The sequence below is a fragment of the Schistosoma haematobium genome, chromosome 6 (assembly GCF_000699445.3).
Source record: "Schistosoma haematobium chromosome 6, whole genome shotgun sequence".
Classification (NCBI taxonomy): Eukaryota; Metazoa; Platyhelminthes; class Trematoda; order Strigeidida; family Schistosomatidae; genus Schistosoma; species Schistosoma haematobium.
In genome coordinates this window covers 24399517-24425386 of record NC_067201.1, presented here as the reverse complement: position 1 = coordinate 24425386, position 25870 = coordinate 24399517, and the positions used below count along the sequence as shown (strand labels likewise).

General features: G+C 34.1%; 1 protein-coding gene across 3 annotated transcripts in view; it reads left to right on the top strand.

The window, feature by feature from the left end:
• Window positions 1–25870, top strand: part of MS3_00008865 (uncharacterized protein) — a 54765-nt gene that overhangs the window by 6817 nt on the left and 22078 nt on the right. For 2 of the 3 annotated variants that reach the window (XM_051217208.1, XM_051217206.1), the window contains exons 10-17: window positions 2347–2391; window positions 4129–4218; window positions 5275–5392; window positions 6847–7219; window positions 9340–9474; window positions 14369–14475; window positions 19297–19966; window positions 23056–23203. In XM_051217208.1, coding sequence (XP_051065855.1) covers window positions 2347–2391; window positions 4129–4218; window positions 5275–5392; window positions 6847–7219; window positions 9340–9474; window positions 14369–14475; window positions 19297–19966; window positions 23056–23203 — 1686 coding nt within the window. Of the gene's footprint in view, window positions 1–2346; window positions 2392–4128; window positions 4219–5274; window positions 5393–6846; window positions 7220–9339; window positions 9475–14365; window positions 14476–19296; window positions 19967–23055; window positions 23204–25870 lie in introns of all 3 variants that reach the window. The other variant, XM_051217207.1, reaches the window with a different exon arrangement.

Genomic DNA, 25870 nt, shown 5'->3' with positions numbered 1-25870 from the left:
CGTAGGCTAACACACACCATTGTTCCAGTTTCCACGTTCATCATAACTGTCTGATTAGTCTCATCAGTTAATGCTTAGTGTATGTTTGACTCATAAATCTAATGCAAACATTTGCCTGGTTTATCGATCATGTCATGAGAATCGAAATAATTTTAGTTTTTGCTCTAAAATTTTATATTGGTACACTAGGTATCCTCATTTATCTTTTGGGAGTTTTCTCAGCATTTATCATATGTATATGTATTCGTTTTTTTTTATAGAATGAAAGTATGATATCATATTCAATTTTGTCTAGTCTATTAAAATGTACCCATAGTAATGATCCAATTTTTCCTATACACACCGAATGTCCCACATACTTGGTTATATTGACCAAGATAAAAAAAACACGGTTAAAAAGGATAACCAATTATGTTGTTTTTTTTTGTCAGAGTAAAGCTAAAAAGTAGTTGTATCAATTCGGTTTTTTATCAAATACCCCAATCACAGTAGAGGATAAATATCCATTATCCTCTATTAGCAAACACAATTGAAATAGGTCATAAGATTGATCTTAACTACTCGGCTTTTGTGGTATTGTATAAAAATGTAAAAGGGCGTATACTAAGGTTTATTGAAGACTTAGCCATACGAAAATTCAACGCCCCCCTGGTAATATCAGTTTATTATCCAGAAGCGATGAGGTTTCAAATTGTTTTCACATTGTCATTTTCGTTATTATCCTTGCCTTCTCTTATCCTCCATTTCTAGTCTAGTTGACTTTTTAGTTTTTATATATAAATGTTCTTAAAAGTATATATATTTTTTAATAGTTGAGATCATGAGTCAATTGAAGCTAGATCAGCATGGAGAACCTGGAAGTACTAGACGACCGCTTCGTCTTATTGTGGGACTCCTCAGTATTGTGTATCTACGATCCCGCCTCGCGAGATTCGAACCCAGGGCTTATCGGTCTCGCGCACGAACGCTTAACCTCTAAACCACTGAGCTCGGTGTTAATGTCTAACTCCAATTAATCCACGAAATTGAGCGACACATCCACCATTGTCTTCAATGAGTTATTATCTCACAAAAGACCTGGTTGAACTCCACTGGTCCTTATTTATTTATTTTTCCATTTGAACACATAGATATTGGTACAAGGTGGCATCAGATACATATGCACCACACAAATCTCATTTGATTTTTGTAAGGGCTGTGATACTGACCGGGTGCCCAAACCGAACTATGTGGTTTCTTGGGGTTCCACAGTCGGGACCTTCGACCTAAAGGTCTGATCCACAAGGCAGTGGAGCATCATGAGGAGATGCAGTCCCATGGTAGCCGGTGACCAACGATTGGTTCCCACGCCATTTGTTCCTTCAGGATACTGGAGCCCGTGTGCACTGTTGGTTTGAAATGAAGGTTTCCTAACTCCCCTAGATGTATCCTGCATATCCACCAACCCGGTTAAATCTCAGGACATTCGTTTTTGTCCTCTCAATTTCGTAAACAACGCCGTCGCCGTGAGAAGGCAATGAGTAGGACTTCCCTGATAGAAGCTATATACGCATGGCCACTTCAGAGTGTTTGGAGAGAAAGAGAGCTAACTTTCCCCACTCTCGGCCGTACTAGGGCATTTGGGGGCCTATTAAGATTTGTGTGGTGCATATGTATCTGGTACCCCCTTGTAACTTGGTCCACTGTGATCAGATTGTTCGAAATGTATTACACTAATATACCATCAAATAGTTCTGATAATCTTCATTTTCTTATATTGCACTATCGAAATTTATCAAAGAGACTAATTGCTTTAAATTATTTTACTCTATTTTAACTTTTTATTCTGATTTGTTTTCATTCTTGGTTTAATTTTATTCTCCAACTCACACAACAGCTTATCTCAGTTGAAATTCCTATCCCTTATTTTTAAAGTTTCAATAGAGGTGAGCTATTGGATGAGTTTAGAGTTGAAATGTATACACAGAATAAACATTAGTCAGTTAGTCATTAAACAACTTAGAATCTAATTCATATTGTCACATCCTATCAACACAGTGAGTATGTTAGATTAGTATGAATTATAATAATATGTAATGATAGTAGAATAAATTTGACAGAATGAAAATAAAATCCATGTTCTATATGTATGGATAAATAATCTTGATTGTCATCTTGAATTATGCATAATCTTATCAATCAATGGATCTTGTTGATAGTTTCTAAGGTCATTTCATTTTTATTGTTTAAACTCTCATTCTGTAGTTAACAAAAAATTTACGTTATTGATTTTTTCCCCATCCCATATTCTTTCTCTCCTCCTCCTTCTTGTTGCACACTTCCAAATTATCGGATGAATATTTGAAGGATTTTGTCAATCATTTGATTCTACTATGTTTTCCTGAATGTACAGTAAGTTTATCATGGTCTATTTTAGTAAATAATAACATGAATTTATTGTATATTGATCTGGTCGGTGGCCTATGCTCCATTAGGAGTAACAAGCGTAAGTAAGTAAGTAATTGTATATTCATGTTCAATTCTGTACAGGTCGATGGTAGTTAGGCTATTACGTGACGTAACTATCGAGATTGTTCTAATACGAATAAGTTCTATCTTATTTTATTTATTTAAACGCATAAACATTGGTACAGGTAGGCACCAAACAAATATGCGGCACACACACACCGAAGCAAGTGGTTTTCCTACGGGACCACACCCCTAGCCTTTGACCCAAGGTCTAATCCACAAGGCAATGGAACAACTTCCCATGGTAGCCGGTGACCAACAATCGGTCCACACGCCATTTTTTTCCTTAGGGGCCTGGATCCCATATACACCATTGGTTTGGGATCAGGGTTTCTCAACTCCCCTAGGTGGATTCTCTGTGTCCACCAACCTGGTTAAAACGCCGGACATTCGCTTTTCGTCCTCCCAATTTCGTAAACAACAGTAATGCCACGAGAAGGCAGTGAGTACGACTTCCTCAACAGTGGTTGTATGCACGTGGCCACTTGAGAACATTTCGAGAGAGAGAGAGAGCTGACTCTCCCCACTCTCGGCTGCACCAGGGCATTTGGGGGTAAATGTTGTGATGGAAGTGAAATTCGAATACACACCCTTTCTGACTGGCCGACGGTAGTTAGGCAATAACGTGGCGATCGAGATTATTCTAATACAAATAATTTCTATCTGCAACTCTTTAGAATGGCAACACTTTAGTTTTCAACATTTGTATTTCCTGAATATGTTCATGGACATCGACTTCTTAATCTGGTTTCTAGTTCGCTGAAGTTTACTACTCTTTTAACCTTAAGATATGAGGGTAGGAATTATAGAAGAAGCTTTACTTAAAAGGTTCATTTATGCTTGGAGAACAAAGATATCTTTGTGATTATCTATTGTCTTGATATTCTATAAACTTCTGGAGAATATGCTAAAAAAGTTTGACAAATTCGTTAAATGTTCAGTCAGGATAATGAAAGCATAATCGACAAGCATTCTCGAAGTTTACACAATTGTTGATCGGTAGAAGTATTTCCTTTTTCAAGGAATTATCGACAACTCTTAACAATTAACCTATGAAGACTCTTACAAAGCCGATCTGAATAACGACACTGACAAAATTTGAAAATCCTCTTACTAGAAGTTTATAGACATTCAAAAGTTCTTGCAATCGTAATCTTCAAGTAAAGCCTTAATTATGTCACAATGTTTTGTGTTCGGTTCAAGGTCCCAGAAGTGTTATAGGTGTTTTTTCTGTTGAAAATTTCATTCTTTACAAACATTTGACACTGGGAAATAGCTGTATAACCGCAAATGCCGTGGTATGGCCGAGGCTGGGGATAGTCAGATCCCCTCTCGGAATGCTCTCACATAGTCAGGCGTATACCGGACATTCAATCGCCATTGCATGAACATGAAATCGGAGATGAAGATACATGCAGCTGACGAGTTCGAAATAGGACAAAACGCGCGTCCTGGATTCCACTGCTAACCACTATTCATCTTTGCTTATAAATATATTAATTTATTCATAACTCATCATTTAGTTACCGTGTAGTTTCATTTTGGCTTTTAATTCTATTTCAAATATACATATATATGTGACTAATAAGCATGAGACTATGCATGTTTAATCCATTTTAGCCTGTTGAACCATTAATAAAACATGATTGTCAACATGTCCCATTACTGGAAACATATATTCACGACTGGGAGAGATGGCTATCTAAAAAGGTATGCATATTATTATGGTTATTGTCAAAGTGTATATTTTCTTTTTTTTCGTCAGTGAGAGGAGGAGTTATTGTAGTAATGCGTTATTGATATTCAAAACAATAATAATTGATCAATTCCTGTTGTTATATGTGCATTCTTAGAGGATTGCTTTCATGATATCATTTCATCACAAACTTTTTAGTAATATTTGATATGTAGATACAAACACCTTTAAATTCGTTGAACTAATTAGTGTTTATCTGAAATTAGTAGCTCAGTTGGTGACATGTTATCTTTTGAAGCAAAGTGTACTGAAAAAGATGAATAATTACTAGCAGTGGAATCCAGGACGCGCAATCCGTCCTATTTGGGACTCATCAACTGGATGTACCCGCATCTTAGAGTTAATGTTCACTCCGGGACTCGATCCCAGTATCGTTCGCTTCAAACGCCATTGTGTTATCCACTTAGCTACTGAGTGCCGGAGTGAACATCAACTCTGGGATGCAGGTACATCCAGCTGAAGAGTCGCAAATAAAACGAAATGTGCATCCTAGATTCCACTGCTAGCCACTATCCATCTTTGCTTAAAAAGCTAGTGACTCAAAACTATATCGAGGCAATCCGCACAGGATGCACATACGCCAACATGAGACTGATCAATCACAGTCCTAAATAAGGATGGGAAGATACATGTAAAGCAACAACAAGTGAATTTAAAGTGTACTGATTTCGAGTTTTGGTATGATCACTCATAGTTTGATCTAGGTATATCCAACTGAAGAGTTTCATATAGAGAGATATATTCTTGATTCTATTAATAATTACATTTGTAAATATTACATAATATTGTATCGATGTTGTCCAGATTGAATTAAGTACAACGTGTTTGATACTCTAATCTATTTCCATTCAATTCAATGTAAGCTAGTCACAGCTTTACGCCTATCCTTTACACTGAGGTTTTTAGCCCTTATACAAACAGCATAGTTCGAAGCATTGTATTAATTACATCAAGCTACATTGTTTTTTGGATGGAACGAACAGTGATGTAATTTGCTTTTTCATTTTTAGCAATCAACAGTTATACATATTGAGAAGTTATTAAACCAACAAGATGAACTTTATCCATTTATGCAATACATGAAATCAGTTAAATCTATTGAACCTTTAACAATTTTATTGTTAATGTGTAAGTAATTATACTTTATTTTTTCTTTATCAAATTATTGTAACCATTATCCATCTTTGTTTATAAAGCTTGTGAACTAAGGTAATATCTGGGACTCGAACTCCGTATGGTTCGCTTCATTATGCACAGGATGAATATATGCCATTAAGAGACTGATCAATTGTAATCCTAAACAACAATGGGAAGATACAAGTAAAACAACACCAAGTGAATTTAAAACTTCACCTCATTGCACAAGCAGGTGGTTATCAGGACTCAGTAACTTAGTGGATAATGTGATGGTGTTTGAAGCGAATGGTACTGGGATCGAGTCTTTGAGTGAACATCAACTGTGAGATGCAGGTACACCCAGCCCCGAGTGGGACGAAACGCGTGTCCTGAATTCCACTGCTATCCACTATCCATCTCTGCTTATAAGCTATTTATTGTTTAAATCACTTTGAGGAATTTTCCTGGAAGGTAATTGTCGTTATGTTTTATTAAGGAACTACTAAAAACGCGGTAGAGTGTATTAGAGATAATGGTAGTGTATTGGCGGTTGTTGATATGGCTTTTGCTCCTGTCATCATTACGAAACAAATTTGACAATCAGAATACCGACTTATATGACCTTGTTATCGTGCTAAACCAATGACACGTCAATCAGGACTAAGAACCTTGGGTCAACTTTGATTCCTTATTGGTCCTCACCTAGCCCTGCTCGTTGAGTTTAGAACGCAATCTGAGCATCCACTGTATGAATCGTATATTTCAGATATATAAGCAAATCAAATCGCATCACATCATAAGATGAAAAATAATAGTTATACGAGGTCAAGCCGAAAGTGGCTGTGAGTGTGGGAAACTGTACCTAATAAATTGGAAGTTAAGAATGGTAAATCGTATCTACATAGCCAATAAGTCAAATGAGAGGTATATATATACATAATATCGCTACTTAATAATTATCCAGTAAGAATATATGTAATAATAGGTCATAAATAATTCCCGGAAGTCACCATTCATTTATTAATCGTTCGGATATAACACGAAAATTACTCATAAAAAGGTCGTGTGTGACCGACCTCAAGTAGTTGTCCCTTGGGCACTGCGGTCATGCTCTCAGGTCACTAAGACTACCCCTAAACCAATTTCTCTTTCAGATACTTCTAGAAAAACCCTTTCACAGTGTGGGCAACCGGGAAGTGATAACCGCCCTCATATCTCTAACAGCACTCAAGACCACTGTATTCATAATCAACTTCCCTCTTCAATTCCTATTATTCCTCCTACATGGAATTTCAACTCTAAACTTCCTCTTTTGGCTTCCTCCTCAAATATCACCATACCCAACGATTCTAGTGCTCAAAACACTGTCCCAGACTGACTTATGCAACTAATCTTCATAGATTTTGTAGATGAATTAAGTTTATTCTAATTTTCTTTATTTGAACTTTTATTTCTATTCAAAATAGATCAAATTAATTCACGTGTCTTAAAATCTATGCCATCATCAGATGCTTGTCATGAAATTAGTGCACAATTACATCATATTTTAAGTATATTAAATGGTCAAATGTTTAATGATAATAACAATGGGGATGATGTTGACATTGATCATCAGCATCAGCAGCATCATGATGATGATGATGATGATCATCATTCTATTTATCAAATATCTAAAATGATTACACATAATCAATCCACTAAAACCTTACCTACAATAAATGGTAGACGTTTACAATTTTTCAATGTATCTAATGAATTTGAAGAATTATTAAAAGTTTGTTTAAAGTATTGTTCACCGGAGACAATTAATCAACTTGTTAATACACCACAATGGAAAGAGTGAGTTTTTAGTTGTGTTTTTTTTAAAGTGTTGATTAAGTTTTTACGATAGTGGAATGTAGTGAAACGTGTTAGTGTTGGCACAACTACACAGGTTTCCAGGTACATACAGTGAAAAGGTTTTAAACAGAATGAACTCTAGACACTAGATTCCACTAACGTACTATAGCTAATACCTTGATGTGTTGATCGTGAATGGATATCATAATGATTTAACTGAGCTGTTTTGACTGCTGCACTTGTCTCTTTAGGTCCCTCAAATGCCCTGGTACGGCTGAGAGTGAGGAGAGTCAGCTCTCCCTCTCCAAATGCTCTCACATGGCCACGTGCATACAACCACTGTTGAGAAAGTCGTACTCACTGCCTTCTCGTGGCATTACTGTTGTTTACGAAATTGAGAAGATGAAAAGCGAATGTCAGGCGCTTTAACCGGGTTAGTGGACACGGAGAGTCCACCTAGGGGAGTCGGAAAACCATGATTCCAAACCAATGATGCACGTGGGCTGTTTCCAGTATCCTGAAGGAACAAATTGCATGTGAACCTAATGTTGGTGACTGGCTACCATGGGACTGCATCTCCTAACGTTGCTCCACTGCCTTGTAGGTCAGACTTTTAGGTCAAAGTCTCCGGGTGTGCTCCCCCAAAGAAAATCACATAGTTCATTTTGGGCACCCGGGCAGTGTCCCAGCCTTCACAGAAATGGAATGATTTATGTGGCGCATATCTGTTTGGTGCCTACCTGTACCAATGTTTATGTGTTTAAATAAATAAAAATAGACATCGTACCGTACACAACTAAAAGTGCCATACTCATGGTCCGAGTACAAAGCTGTACTGCTGACTGCACAACGGTATAACAGCAATAATGCATTTTCTCCCCAGATAACCAAAATTTGCATCAATAAGCGTTCTCATAAACATAATAAAGGAATTAGAAAAGGTCAGTCTTAATATATTTGTAAAGTGTAGTCGAATAAACAAACCCAGTCACCAATCCTAATTTAAACCCTCATTATGTGTACAAAAAGAATTTGTCATAATCTTGAATGTAATCTAGTAATCCTTGAGTCATTTTATGACCTAGAATAATGAGACACTGTCCGATGAACTTTATTAATTTTCATATAAAAAGTGTGAACAGATTGTTTGAAATGTACAAAGTAAATACATCACTTTTTTCAGATCAACTCTGTCTTCTCATTGTTCTATCGAAATCATAATCTTTATGTTTATCATAAATGAATCTCGCGGAGCAGGATCGTGGATTCGCACTGCTGAGGTGTCCTATACTAGGATAAAAAGGCCATCCAGTGCTTTCAGGTTTTCCATTATTGTCTAGCTTCAATTGAATTCAATTATTAAATTACCACAGTCTCCACAAAACTCCTCTGATATTAAGTTTGTTGACTTAGTTTTCCTGTTCTTTAATTCGGAATGTTATTTATGTCACTCTTTTTCGCCTGTTTGATAGGCTGTATTAATTGTCTATTTTATATACTAAAAGTGTTAATTTACGCTTAAGAAAAAACAGTTGGAGTTTATCAAGCCAATTAGTTTGCTTGTTCTGAATTTGGCTAAGCTAAAACTCTGTTCTCGACAGTCTAGTGAATAGTTTAGAATTGAATCTGTAAAAAATTACTTCCTACATATATCACACCTCACTCTACCTTGTGTATCATTGTCTTAGGCGGTAAAGCCTTTTAAAGTACGGAGCTAACACATCTTAAACTTTGCATAAATAGGTTGTATGTAACCGGCCTCAAGTAGTTGTCCATTGGATTCTGCGGTTATGTTCTTAGTTCGCTAAGTTCACCATTTATCGAGCTTCTTTTTCAGATTGTGCAAGAATAAATATCCTTTCACAGTGTGGACAACTGGGAAGTAATAACTCCCCCTACATATCCAACAACATCATGTGAGATCACATCGTTCATAATACAAACCTCGTCTTCATTGGACTTCACTTTCGATCACAGCCTATCTGTTGAATTAACACATATTTGTGTGGCTGAACTAACTCTTCTTCGATCAATGCTTTGATTGTTTTACACTTATATGGTTTACTCATTTCTGTATTTATCTACATGTGTTTCTCTTTTTCTCTATTTTTTGTCTGCAGAACCTATCAGTCAGTTTGTAAGGCAGTTGAATTACGATTTATACCAATGTATTTGGAAAGCCCGGAGTACATAAAATATTCATTTGGTTTTTCACATTTTTCAACTTCAGTATCATCATTAAATAAGATTGGAGTGTAAGTTAATCGCGTTTATTCCTTGTTCAATGTATGTACACTAAGTCTTTGGTTAAAGCCCAGCTCATCCGTCTTGGGTTTAAGCAACTCAGGTGGTATCATTAGCCTCCACACTTGTAGTTTGGACCATACCCAAGTGACCTGGTGTATGATTTAACAACAATCATTATAGGTTACAAGAGTTGAAACTCTTCTGTTATTTTTTCCATATAATATCGAAACCAGGAGTTTAGGTATTGTCTAGGCGTAATGTTTTCCACTACAACTAATGTCATTACAAATTCTGCTACTCTGACATTTGTCTTATTGATAAAGTGTAACGGCAACTTGAAATAATGCGAATATAGTTCAGGTCTTATGTTCTTTATGACTGAATGACTGACTTTTCAAGTACTTTGTATAACAGTGTTGATTACTATTGGTAGTAATTAAACCCAAACCCTGAACATTAAAAATTGTATCTGTTTATGTGTGTTTATTGGCTGAGACCTCCTATTTTACTTTTGATTGTATTCTCGTAACCAATAGTTGCAGACTCAGGGTGACATGGCTCAGAATCTATCACAATGGCGTAGGTGTATACACTCTCTTTCTTCCCTTAAACTACAAGATTAAAATCGCTTCATATCTTTCTTTCTACACACTAATTCTTTCTTCCTGTACTATATCCATACATAAAATCTGTCTTTTATATATTACACCATTGAGTTAACTATTTCTATGAATCCGGTGTTTATCTTCTTGTGCTAATGCGGTATGGCAACTTGGACCGATGCATATATGTGCCTGATCCTACGTTGTAACTGACTGACTGTTTGATTGATACGATTTAATGTGATGTTGTCGATCAGTGACCTATTTATCCACTTACCATATGATTGAAATTTCTGTCATGTTGTCATATTCACCAACAATTTCCAATTGAACAACAAATGATTCATGTAACTTATATCATTACTGTATTTTGTCATTTAACGAATTCTTATTTTGAAAGATTCTCTTAATTTTCATGTAGTGTTTTGTTGAAACACAATGTGAATTGTTATTCAGTCAGATGGTTTGCTTAACTATATGCTTTTATGTTTAAATCTTAAAGTAATCAATTCAATCTCGTGTTATTCATTGAAGCTCACACATTCTTTGGTAATTCATTGACTACCTTTTTTTCTCTGCTAACGCATTGTTAGAACTCAGCATAGAGTAGATAGAATGTAGTTATCAGTGGAATCCAGAACTCATATTTCGTTGTGTTTTGAACTTTTAAGTCCGATGTACCTGCATCACAGAGTTGATGTGCAATCCAGTACTCAAACCCAATGTGATGTTCGCTACTTATGTCTTCGAATATAAGTAGTATGTAGCATCAATCAGAAGTGAAATGCCTGCCAGCAGAAGATTGATTTGAAAAGAATAAGAAAGAAAACAGAGGGAAACTGTGATAACGACGGGATTGAAGGATCATGAGATATTGAAGAAAGACATGCAAATAATATATTTAATGTATGATTTTCATATTTTGCGAAGGCACTGCGTAATTTTGCATGAAACAATAAATTGGCTTTTCCAACCTGAGTTCTCGTTTAAAACACCAGTGCCGCTTACTTCACACGCTATCATGTTGTCCATTTGGCTACTGAGTCTAGATTGGCACTCACTTTTGTAACAGGTATGAGATATAATTCATTCTCTGTATGAACACCAACTTTGGGATGCATGTAAATCCAGCTGATGAGTGCCAAATAGGACGAATTGTACATCTTGGATTCCATTACTAGCCACATTCCATCCATTCTATATCAACTTGTGGTAAATGGCTATATAGAGGGAATCCACACATGATCCACATTCACCAACCAAGTTTTATCAAATTTCACTCAAAAATATCAACAACGAGATAATCTGAACCTTTTCAATTTGAATCAAAGCGAGAAAATTGTTTCAGTGTATACTTACCCTCCTATTTCTTTATACAATCTTTACTATTGCAGTGTTTTACATTTCTTGAGACATTTGAAATTTGTCCATTGACGGTTTTTAGTTTTGTTTTCTCGGGTGATATCTACCTTGAGAGATGAAATCAAGCCGGGCATGTAGTAAAAACGGTTAAATACTGTGAGCTTGTGACTCCTCAGTAATGCACACATCACAACCTTACATGCTATTGCATGTCAAAAATGAAACTACAGGGAATATGTTCAATTGGATGCTAATGATTTTCAAGATAGTTTTGTGTAGAAGACTGGCGTTTTTTATATTTTGGCTTAACAGTCACAATTGTTTGTTAGCATTAAATTGTTTGAACTGTGTAGTTTAAGTAGAATGTTTTCATTGTCATTCAATACAAAATCATCATTACTCGGTTTTTGAATAACAGTGAACATATCCGCAATAATTTTACTTTAATGACACAATTAGTGATTGATTTACTTCAAAGTCTTAGTTTCCATTATGATAGACTGTTATTGTGTTCATAAAAATTGACCTCAAACTATATGATTCATTGACCCGATCTTCATCGGTTAATCAATTCAGTTTATGTGGATAGATTTATTGATTTCAGATTGACCTGAAAGGCACTCCTTAATAACTGAATAACCAGTTTGTTTAAAGTTCCCTCGATCTAGACTTACAACTTATTCATATTCATATCCGTAATAATGTACAAGCATTATTATAATGTTCACATATGTTGTTCCGCAAGGTGATCTAACTCTCCACCCTCGGTCGTACAAGGGCATTTGGGGGGCGAATAAAAGAGTAGACGTTTGCGACTAACACTAGGATCTAGAACTCTCATTTCGTCCTATTCGGAACTCATCAGCTGGATGTACCTGCATTTCAATGTTATTGGTGCTCAGATTATTACTCGAACCCATTATTCTTCACTTAAAACACAAAAGTGAAAGATATAGCATGCTTAACGAACATTGAAAAATAGATAAATAATCTCAGCTGGATTACGCCGTTGTTGATATTTAGGACTGACTTCTGATCAGTCTTCGTTAACCTATGTGGATGCTCTACAGCTTTTCTTGTTATGATCATTTTGTCACGATTTCCATCTAAATAAATGAATTATTGTTAGCATTAGAATTCTGGACATTTTTGTCCTATTCAGAGCTCGTCAGCTAGATATATTTGCATCTCAGTTCTAATGTTCAGAGTCAATCAGACAGTCAGCTACAACGTGGGATCAGGCACATATATGCATCGGTCCAACTTGCCATGTACATACATATATTATTTTTGTATTTATGTACTCTCTTTGTTAAGTACTATATATTTGATTAAAGGGAAGAATTCTTATCAAAATAGAGAGACTATCGAATTCTCATTTCACAAGCATTTTAACTTGTGAATATACTAAAGAAATATATAAAAGGTTTTTTTTAAATAATGATAGAATCTGTCATCAATATTCAACAGTGATTGTTTCAGACTAGTCTTACTCTTGTAACATCATTCTGTTAATCTTTGAATATGTATCTCACGGCGTTGTTGTCTAGGAAATTGAGTGGATGAAAAGCAAATGTCCGGCGCTTCAACCGGATTGATAGATATGGTAGATCTACCTAGAGGAGTTGAAAAACCCTAATTCCAAACCAATAGTGCACATGGGCTCCAGGATCATGAAGGGACAAATGGCGTATGAACTATTTATTGGTCAGCGGTTACCATGGGAATGCATCTCATGAAGTTGCTTCACTGCCTTGTGGATTAGATTTTTAGGTCGAGGGCTCCGGGTTTAGCCCCCTAAGAAAACCACGTAGTTTGGTCTGGGCACCCGAGTAATCTCACGGCCTACACACAAACCAATTGACTTGTGTGGCGCATTTGTGTTCGGTGCCCCTTTGTACCAATATTTATATGTTCAAATAAATCAATATAAAATAATCTAATGTATGATTTGTGAAATAGTCGTTTACTGTGTATTAAAAGGTCAGAGTAGGAAGGAACTATGAAAGCTGCTAATACGATGTTACTTTTTGAGTTTATCGATAATTAAATTCATAGTAGTTTGTAAATATTTTATGAAATTGTATATGGTAACCGACGAAATTCACAACAAGATAAATACCAGTGTCGACTTATCGTCAGTCAGTTAGCTACAACGTAGGATCAGGCACATATGTGCAGCGGCTCAACTTGCCATACCTCATTGGCACAACAAGATGAACACCGGATTGATAGAAGCAGTCAGCTCAATGGTGTAATATATAAAAGACAGATTTTATGTATGGATATAGTACAGGAAGAAAGAATTAGTGTGTAGAAAGAAAGATATGAAGTGATTTTAATCTTGTAGTTTAAGGGAAGAAAGAGAGTGTATACACCTACGCCATTGTGATAGATTCTGAGCCATGTCACTCATAGTCTCCAACTATTGGTTGAGATAGTCACGCGGACTCCAATCAAGTAGTTTCCATCTATCAACATGGCTCAGACCAGGAGTTATTGACTTTGTGGAGTGATGCCACGTTTTGGTTTGGCCGCCTCTAACTTCGTTCGAACCATCCCCTACACTAGTCAGCATTGCGTGTCGTGGTAAAGGGTGTTGAGGCATACGTAACAGGTGGCCCAACCATCTCAATCGATGAAGATTCACAAGTTCATCAACTGATTTCCCATCATCATTCCCTAATACCCTGCGTCTAGCTTCACTATTACTTACTTGATGATCCCAGCAGATGCGAGCAATATTTCTAAGACATCTGTGGTCAAATACTTGTAGCTTATGAATATCATTTGTTGTTAAAAGCCACGTTTTGCAGCTGTAAAGTACAGCAGAACGATTTATCATAGTAAAGTGTAGGAAAATAAATGAGAAACGACCTTGTTTAAGAATTGTTTTTATTTCGTCTGTTCCCGTTTTTTTTTTATTAATATAAAGCAGGTCTCCAAAACGCGATATTCGACGTTTATCACAAAATGTAGGAACAAGTCAACCACAAACTGGTCTATTTGGAAATGCTTTAATGAATGTATTTAGTAGTCAATATAGTAAGTGAACTATATTTCTTATGAGAAAATATTTGATTAACAAATATTACTGTATCCATTTAAAAAATCAGATGAATTCGAGTGTTTTCAGTGATGTGCACGATTAATTGACAGTTTACTTAAACTAACTTGCACAGTAAAAAATACCTCATGTTGGAAGAACAGACTGAGAAAGAAACCAAGACTAGTATCCGTGGTCTCATTGACCAAGTAACATGTGATCGTGGATCTCAAGGCGCAATATTTTGTACTAGTAATTTTCACGTTCTAATGGCTTTTAATCTGTTCGTCTAGTAACAAACAATCTCAACTATTCTCAATATGTTGTTGTGGAGATTTGTTGAATTTCATTTAAATCATGAACCAATCTAATTTGAACTACCATTAAAAACGTGAATGAACTAGACACCGGTTTCGTCCTAGTATAGGAACCGATCACGCGTTAATCAGATTCGTGACAATGGATCTATTTGAACCTTGACTGATCCTTAAATGAATAGTGACTAGTGTCATGTACATCAAGTCTTTCCTAATGTTGATGTAATTCTATCAATCAAATTCTAATATTACAAGTACACGTTATTATTATTATTATTATTATTATTATTATTATTATTATTATCATTATTATTATTATTATTATCATTATTATTATCATTATTATTATTATTATTATTATTATTATTATTATTATTATTATTATTATTATTATTATTATTATTATTATTATTATTATTATTATTATTATTATTATTATTATTATTATTATTATTATTATTATTATTATTATTATTATTATTATTATTATTATTATTATTATTATTATTATTATTATTATTATTATTATTATTATTATTATTATTATTATTATTATTATTATTATTATTATTATTATTATTATTATTATTATTATTATTATTATTATTATTATTATTATTATTATTATTATTATTATTATTATTATTATTATTATTATTATTATTATTATTATTATTATTATTATTATTATTATTATTATTATTATTATTATTATTATTATTATTATTATTATTATTATTATTATTATTATTATTATTATTATTATTATTATTATTATTATTATTATTATTATTATTATTATTATTATTATTATTATTATTATTATTATTATTATTATTATTATTATTATTATTATTATTATTATTATTATTATTATTATTATTATTATTATTATTATTATTATTATTATTATTATTATTATTATTATTATTATTATTATTATTATTATTATTATTATTATTATTATTATTATTATTATTATTATTATTATTATTATTATTATTATTATTATTATTATTATTATTATTATTATTATTATTATTATTATTATTATTATTATTATTATTATTATTATTATTATTATTATTATTATTATTATTATTATTATTATTATTATTATTATTATTATTATTATTATTATTATTATTATTATTATTATTATTATTATTATTATTATTATTATTATTATTATTATTATTATTATTATTATTATTATTATTATTATTATTATTATTATTATTATTATTATTATTATTATTATTATTATTATTATTATTATTATTATTATTATTATTATTATTATTATTATTATTATTATTATTATTATTATTATTATTATTATTATTATTATTATTATTATTATTATTATTATTATTATTATTATTATTATTATTATTATTATTATTATTATTATTATTATTATTATTATTATTATTATTATTATTATTATTATTATTATTAGCTTTATTCAACATTATATTTTTGGTACAACATAGAATTCTCAGCATAAAGTATTTCAACAAGTTTCCTGTTCTTATACCTTGATCGATTGTGACGATAAATTTTGAATGATGACCAGTTAGATGTTAGAAGTTCGGTAATCCACATTTGATTACTGTTCATTTGTTTCAATGCATATTGCCAGCAACCATGATGTCGCTGATTGTACCTTTTTGTATCCCGTATAGCGAAAGGTTGTAAACTTTTCATAAACGCGCCTGAATAGGTTGTGCGCACAATAGACATAGTGATGTGCTAAAACAAACAACAAAACAGATAACTTGATGAAATATCTAGATCGGAGGAACAGGTAGCCCAGATATTCAAGCAGGCCGCCGGTTGTGTTGCTGACAGTCAACAAATAAAACGAAACCTGAATCTTATAATGTTGTCTATCGACTATCTCGAGATTACCACCATACATTTTGACACAGTGCAGACGATCTCGAGTCGTTTAGACTAGTATTGGTCACATTTCAGCTTGATCGATAGAATTTAATCAACGATATGAAGTACTTCATATACATGAGATTGGTCACTACTCAGTAATTAGACAGTTATAAAGTAAAAAAAATAATAATTGCGAATAAATACCTTTACCTATTCTTGTTTCCACTATAAAGCTTGTATTTAATCAACATAAGAAAGATCTGTTTTGGTAATCTTTGGTTTAGAAGAAAATATGTTATGTCTGATAGTGTTTACTATTTTGAATTGTGTGCTTATATATGTGTATGTAACCTTGGATTAATGCACTTTTTTTATGTGTGTGTGTGTATGTTTGAAACTTTGTTTAATTATTTACGAAAAAGGTAAGAAACAATGTAGTTTAACTTACAAATCAATTATTTGTTATAAATATAGTATGTTACTATTCAAGTATGTATGGAGTGTGATTCATAGAGAGAGAGAGAACGGGAGAGAGCGATTCGTAACAACTGGTAAGATAGATGATTTGTTAATGCAGGGAGTTTGTTAAATGTTTGTAACTTTGCATTACGGATGTAGTTCAGTTAGGTGAACATTGACAACTAGGAAGGATTGAATGGTTGTTTCATCCTGGCATAAGGTTCTTCAGCAACACTCACCCATAATCTATCCGATGGATGGAAGCCTGGACCTTCAGGTGGCACGGTGGGCAATCAGCCTTTGAAGTGTTAACATTTTTAACATTACACAATTGGTTCACAATATTCCAAAACTATCTTCTATTGCCTGTGATGAATGATTGTCTTATACTCAGCATAGTTGAACTTGATTAGCCACGGCTTCTCCTTTAGAACTTCAGAAATCCGATGTTGGAGGAAATGATTAATATGAATATAAGAGTGCTTGTTGAGATTGTAGAATTTTAGTCGTTTAAGTCATCAATCTTATCAAGATGAATATATATATATAAAACCGGGAAACAATAAATAGCTGTTTCTTTTTGTTATGGGACTCAGAAGTTTGTATCCGTATTCCCCACTAGGTATAATAACCAACACGTTTGATTTCACTCTCAAACGCTTAACTTTCAAACCAATGTCCTGTTTTCAAGTAGGTAACCTTGTTAACTTCACATTGTAATTTAAACTATGAAAAGTCTACAATTCCTCAAAACCTCCCTATTCTATAGTCAACTAGTTATATTGCTCAACCAGTATCCATTACAGTCGGCGTTGTATGTCTTGCTCCCGATATGATTGAACTCGGGTAGTTAACATTTCTCAGTACAACTATGAAAATTATGAATATTGCGCATATCATATATAAGTGGAGTTTTTTTCACTGAGCGCGAATAAGTATGACTCCAGTATTCTATCATCCTTTCTATATCTTTCTTTGTATATATCGTTGCTGCGCCTACTACTTAGAAACCTCTTATCTAATTTCAAACTAGGCTACACCTCAGATTTTGCAACCCGAAAAACACAGTTTTACGTTGATCTTAGAAACTCCGTGCGCTTTTACCTGTTATCTTTGGACGTCCTAAATTATTATTTCAGTATTGGTTGCACTGATTCAAAGCGGCAACTTTGTTAGCGTATGCTGACACAACTGACAGGCAAGAGGGTCCGTAATTCGGGAGCCACTAGCAGATGAGGACGAATTTAAAGAATAAATTTCGCACCACAGACCGTTCATAGGCCCTCTCCGTGACTAATTATAAAGAGACAAGGAATCGAGGAAGCACAATGTGACGAAAGAATAGATTTATGATCATACCGAAAAACAGGACAACATTTGACCATGAGAGCAGAAACGAGGCGATGTATATCAATGATGTCTGTGATAGAAGAGCACTTGATCTATGTCAAGTACATCAACAAGAGAAGTGCAATCCCTAAACTGACATGATGATTGAATATTGTACATATAACAAGTGAGGAACATGGAATAAATAGACAAGAACGTGGACGAAAGTAGCCACAAATGAAGCATGTGAAACGGATGAAGGAATAATAATCTTATTGTAAAAGCGTCAATAACAGTAGTCGAAAAATGCAACATTGCAGTGTAATACAAAATAGCTTAAGAAATTTCTTCTCATTATAGGTTACAAAAGGTAGAGGTGGGACCACGTAAACGATGGTAAATGAATGACAGAATACTGAAATAATAGTTTAGGATGTCCAAAGATAACAGGTAAAGGCACATGGAGTACCTAAGATCAACGAGAAACTGTATATTTTTGGTTACAAAATCTGTGGTGTAGCCTAGTTTGAAATCAGTTATAGGCATGTGATGAGTAAGATAATAAAGGCGCACATATACTCTTACTTAAAGCTTCCAAGATTGATATAATAATAATTAACAAGGTGAAAATGCTACTAATGAAGAAGAATGTATGAATTGGTCTGTCGAAAAGTTAGAATAAGTTATATTGGCGTCCCATGGCACTCGATACTACATTTCACTCAGTATATTGAATTATTCACTGGATATTTGGAATTTATATGTGAATTATATTCTGTTAAAGTACATCTATTTCAAGATGTTTTATATCGGGTTTTTTCCCAGCTGATGGACAATTTTTCGGAAATCTGGACTCATCCAAACTCTCAGTTTCATCAATGCGTCGTAATCAAAAAGATCGGTTTGGTAATATTCTCAATGATCAAACTAATCGATCTAATCGATATTATACTAATACTGGCACTACTACTACTACTGCTGTCAACGACGAATTACTTACAAATCAACATGTCATCGGTATAAAACATTTACCGGAAACAACACAACAATTAGATTTATCTCAATGTAATGTATATATACGTGGTTTATCACGTCCTGAAGTTGTATCTCAATCGAATAATCGTCATCCATTAGGTTTAATCACTACATCCACCATTAACCCACTTGTATTATCATCAACAACAACACTTGGAATAACGAATTTACATTCTAATCAAACTAATCACTTACCAGCATCAATGAATAGGAATATTTTATCGAATAATATTAATAATAATAATATGACAACTCCAATTTCATCATCTACAACAGCTGTACGTGATATAAGCTATCGAAATAAAATATCAAATGAATTAAATAATTTAATTAATCCATCTATATATAATAATTCATTCGTTTCATCATCATTACCACAACTTTCAACACAGTTTATGTTCAATGTTATTACTGAAATTGTTATCAATGGAGTACGTAGACAAGTGGCTAAAGTAACAAGGTGAGTAAATTTTATACGTCGGATTGTTGTTGTTTTTGTTATGTCTTGATAAAACGAAAACATTTTCCTATTGAAGTTTCTGTTGGGACGGGTGTCGTAAACTACGACAGAGCCTCCAGAGGCTCTAGAGGAGTCACAGAGTTTCATCCAATCAGAACGCAACGGAGCTTTCTAGAATATCAACATGGCATGCTACTATTGGTCAGTAGTATGACATACCACTTTGCGGATTGGTTGAATTATAATGTTGATTTAAACAACGCTAGTATCTATAGATACCCATGATTTTCTGTACATTTTGATTCTTACTCATCAAGCACTTCTCCAGTCTTCTTCTGTCTTCTCATTTGCGACTTGGGAGGGTTCTAGCTCTAACATTTACTAGTTGATAGCCTACAACACTTATGTATTAAGGGGATGATTGAACTACTCTAATACGAACAGTCCTATTTCGAACTGGATAACGGAAACTGACACACATTATTTCACAATAATAAACCACAAACTATAGAAGACCAATTATAAGTCAACATTTTATTCACTTGGTATTGTTTATTTGAGTCTTCTCATTGTTATTTAGAACTACAATTGATCAGTCTCTTATTGCCATATGTGCGTTATTGCCTTGATATAGCCTTAATTCACGAGCTTTATATACAAAGATGGATAGTGTCTAGTAGTGGAATCCAGGACGCGCGTTTCGTCCTACTTAGGACTCTTCATCTGGATGTATCTGCATCTCCGAGTCGATGTTGACTCGGGGACCCGAACCCAGTACCGTTCGCTTCAAACGCCATCGCGTTATCCATTTAGCTACTGAGTCCTGATAGCCACTTGCTTGTGCAATGGGAAAATTCAAGTAAACAATACCAAGTGAATTTAAACTTCACTCCATCTTTGCATAAAAATTTGATATTCAAAGCTGAACAATTTGATATAATCCAACTCAGCTTATGTAGTAAAAAATACGTAATATTCAAGTACCTGCAGTTTTTTGATGATGATTGTATTGGTTCTCCAAATTTTAGCTTCATATAACAAAACTATTTTAACGTTCATATTGGAAATTCTGTCCTTGATGTTGACTGGCCGTCGTATTGAGTTCCAGATTCTCTTCAATTTTAGGAATATTGGTCTTGCTTTGTCAATCCGTTTCTTCATATCTGTTTCAGATCTACCTTGTTTATTGATGATAATGCCCAGGTACACCCGGAGCCCTTCTAGGATTACTGTCAGTCCGAAGCTCGGATAAATGAAGTAGGTTGGACATGAAGTTAGTAGAACGATCTCGTGGAAAAAAATCCTTGCTAAAAAAACACTAACCAGAAACATCACTTAAACCATTTGAACTCTGCATTGTGAGTTGAAGGATCCTCATTAATAATAATTATGACTCCTCATGATGAATGCCGAGATTCTTCGGAAATCACGAGGTTAATGCCCCGATTCTAACAATCAGAGTAAAAATTAACATAGGTAAATGAAATAACCTGATATAATACTTGTGGAATAACTAAGTATCTCATTTCTAAATGAAGCGAATAATAAGGATGTTATTCAGGATAAATAATGAATGCTTCACAATTAAATCATTTTAACTCATAGTACTCATCACCATTAAATACATCTATTTGAGCTGAAAATTTTCTCCCAACTTTTTACAGGTAATATTCAATCGATTTCATTGACGAATTGATTTGAAGAATAAGTAAAATTATACTATTTAGATCATGAATCGATCAGTGTCGGACCATCATTGAGAAACTGGAAGCACTGAACAGTCGTTTCATCCGAGTATGGCACTCTTTATCGGTGTCCATACATGATCCCTCACACGGGACTTGAATTAAGGACCTTTAGTCTCACACAAACACTTAACATTCAAACCACTAAGTCAGCATCCAATGGTGTTAATGTCTAACCTCAACCAATCCACGATATTGTGTGACCATTTTCCATTGTCTTTGGTTGGTAACTGCTTCAAATTCCACACGGTTGAACTCTACTGGTGATTAAGCGTTGTCACGAGACTGAAGGTCGCAGAATCGTGGGTGTCTACTACTGAGAAGTCCGATACTAGGAAGAAACGGTCGTTCAGGGCTTACAGGATTTCAAAGGTGGTTTAACGTTGAGCAGTTCATGATCGCGATCAAAACTCAAAAACCCCTATACTGATAAATTATATTTACTCATTGAAATTTATAAATTTTATTAAGTATCATAGATTAAATTAATATACAGTCCTAGTGTTTATAACAATTAAGGGTTTTCCTCTACACCCAATGGGAATGTTACCCATTACATAATGAAATTTTCTGTGATTAAACTATACAGCTTAAACAATTTAAATCTTCCATAGTTTCGAGGTATTATGTTAATTGTAAGATGAAATGTCAACATTTTGTCCGATTTTATATACATAAAGTATGATGAAGTATATACTGTTCATTTGTTTATTTGATTTTTCAAAGTTCATGATAGAATCAAGCTTTCTCTTTCTCTATGTGAAGACTCTAGATAACATGGCTCAGAATTGATCACAATGGCGTAGGTGTATACGCTCTTCGCTTTCCTTTAAACCGTGAGATCATGAACTGATTGATGTTAAACCATCATTGAAAACTTGGAAGCACTGGACGGTCGTTTCGTCTTATTGTGGGACTCCTCAGCACGTGCTCGCTAATGACTAGCTTCGTGGGGGAATTCTCGGAGTTCTTGTGAGAAGCCGTGACCAGTGGAGCTAATCCGTGTCGAGTAGAGACCGGTATCTACTTCAGTAAAATGAAAGATGGTTGCGCGATTTCGTGGATTGGTTGAGGTTAGACATTAACACCATTGGATGCCGGCTTAGTGGTCTAGAGGTTAAGGGTTCGTGCACAAAACTGAAGGCTCTGGGTTCGAATCCCGCGAGGCGGGTTCGTGGATATGCACTGTTGAGGAGTCCCACGATAAGGCGAAACGGCTGTCCAGTGCTTCCAGATTTTTAATGGTGGTCTAACATCAACCAGTTCATGATCTCAATCGGAAACTTAATAATTTCACGTAAATCTCTACGTGATTTTTATCCTTTTTTTTATTTTTTTCTTTAGAAAATATTCTGAATTCTATGTACTTGAACAAAAATTAATTGAATTTCATGGTACATTAATAATCAAACAATTACCAAAACGTCAATTAACCCCACGTACAATGGAATTTCTTGAAAGTAAATGTGATATATTTCAAAGTTATTTACAGGTAAATAGTTAAATCTTGTTGTTGTTTGTCTGTTTCAATCTATCAGTCATACAGCACATAGAATTTGATACATATATACATTGATTCAACTTATCATACTTACGTAGTGTAGTGTAGGAGTAAAGAAGAGAATAGATGAACTATCGAAAGAAGAATAAATGATATAAGAAGATTTTAGGACTTTAACGTTAGTCACACAAATCTCAACCAAGTGATCTACACCTTTTAATATGTCTCATTCCTATTGTTAATGACTTCATGAACTGGCATTACGTTTTGATTTATCTGTCCCTAGCTTTCTGTCAGTCTATTCCTATACCAGACAACATTGTCCATCGAGGTAGTCGGTGATTTTCCATACGTAATGCTGCATGTCTCAATCACTTTAGTTGATGAAGACTTGCCATCTCATCAATCGACTTGCCATATTTATCTAGTACCGTATTCTCAACCATAGCATTGCTTATTCGTTGGTCTCAAAATTCACGAATGATACGTTGAAGACGCCTACTTACGAATACTAGCAACCTATGGATATCCTCTATTTTTGAAAAAAAAGTTCCAGACTGGTAAAGTAGTATGGAGAAAACTGCTGCTTAATATACTCCTCCTGTAGATCGAGAGGAGATTATCTCGCATAGACTACGAGTGACGCAAGTTGACGAAGGCCATACGAGCTCTTATCTGTTGCGATATTTTTTCAGAAATAAAGCCACAAGAGCTGATGAGATTTTCAAGATGAGTGAATTGAGTGACGCGCTCAATTGTTTCACTCCGTATTAATAATTCAGGTACTTATCCTGTGCAGTCTTGAAGCAACGTCTTGCATTTATGATTTAATCACTCACGTCACCATCATCATTTACGCAGCAACTTAGATACACAAACAGGTTGATCACTTTTCTTGGTGTGAAAATATTGTAATTTCTTGGGGTTATTATATCCAAAATTGTTGCGGTCTTTAAATGATGTATCACATGATAGATTGCAGTGGCCTAGATACACTCACTCTTTATCTTCACATTTAACAAATGAAATTAAAACACATGATTGAAGAAATGAAATCTTACTTTGGACATGTTGATGATACATTTCTTATTTGTAACAACCCAAATAATACTACGTTTTCGATCTTGGGATTTGAATAACTTTATATGGGGAGTGACAAAGATATATCTTTCTGAAGATAACATGAAGTGAAGTTTATCTCGACTTCAACAGCTTCCTCCCATCAAGTTAGCAAAACGGCATTGTGTGAACCTTTCTTAACGGTCCTCATAAGATAATAGTTATTAGGAAATGTTCGCAGAAGTACACATACCTATAGAAATTCGTCGATAAATATGCTAAAACGAACTACCGTGTTAATTATGATCATATGCAGTTAGATTGACAGATGGACACATCTTTATAATAAAACCTGGCACGGATTTACGTTGGCTAAAGTTACCATGTGTCTGATTAGCACGACACGATGGAAATTTAACGAAGTTATGGGAATAATATAGTTACTTACTTACGCCTGTTAGTCCTCGTGAAGGAGTATAGGCCACCCATCAGTGCTCTCCATCCAACCCTGTCCTGACAATCCTTCCCAGCTCTTTCTAGTTGTTATTCACCCTTTTCATATCTGCTTCCGACGTAATGTGTTCTTTGGCCTTCCTCTTTTCCACTTCCCTTCAGGATTCCAAGCTAGCGCCTATCTCATGATGCAGTTTGATGATTTGCGTAATGTGTGTCCTATCAATTTCCATCGTCTTTTCCTGATAACCTTGAATTGTTGTGGTGTGCAACTGACCTATAATCTATTCCACCCCTTTTTTTTCGTTTTAACCTATCAGATGGATCCCCTTTCGTTTATAAATAAAGATTGAATTTTCAGCGTAAACCTTCAATCAAACTGATCATCAACAGATAAGATAACTATCTATTAGAATGAACTGTTCATTTAATAGACTAACATACTTACTTACACCTGTTACCTCTCATGGAGGAGCATAAGCCGCCGACCATCATTCTACATTCAACTCTGTACTGGATAATCCTTTCCAGTTACTATTCATCCTTTTGATGTGTGCTTCCAAATCTCCGACATAGTATGTTCCTCAACATTCCTCTTCTCCGTTTCCCTTCTGAATTCCAAGTTAAAGCTTTCGTCCTGATGCAATTTGATGATCTCTGCAATTTATGTCCCATCTCCTCAACTCCTAGGGCAGAGTTTAATTGGCTTAAATTATTTGTTGTAGTTAGCGCTTTTTTTTGGAAACGTTTTCTAAAGGGTGTGGTTGTTGACACCATGCTCAACCCCCCTCCTTTATTCGGGCTTGGGACTGAGCTACAAACGGAGTTCACAAACTAACATTGTTACATATACAATAAAAATACCTATAAAATAAATGTTGTAGAGGTAATTGAAAAAGATCAACTTCGTTGGTCATTCGTGCAGCTTCTAATTAAAGACTTCATTCATCATCATCATCATCATCATCGGATTTATTGCCTGCTTATTATGAGCATTTACATTTGACTACTATTTGAGTTGTAAATGTTCTAATTAATTATGACAGATTCATAAATATTTCCAATGAGGTGATTAAGAGGAGAAGAGCTTATGTGAAGGAAAAAAGAAATGGAATAGAATCTTGAATCACATATATGTATATATGT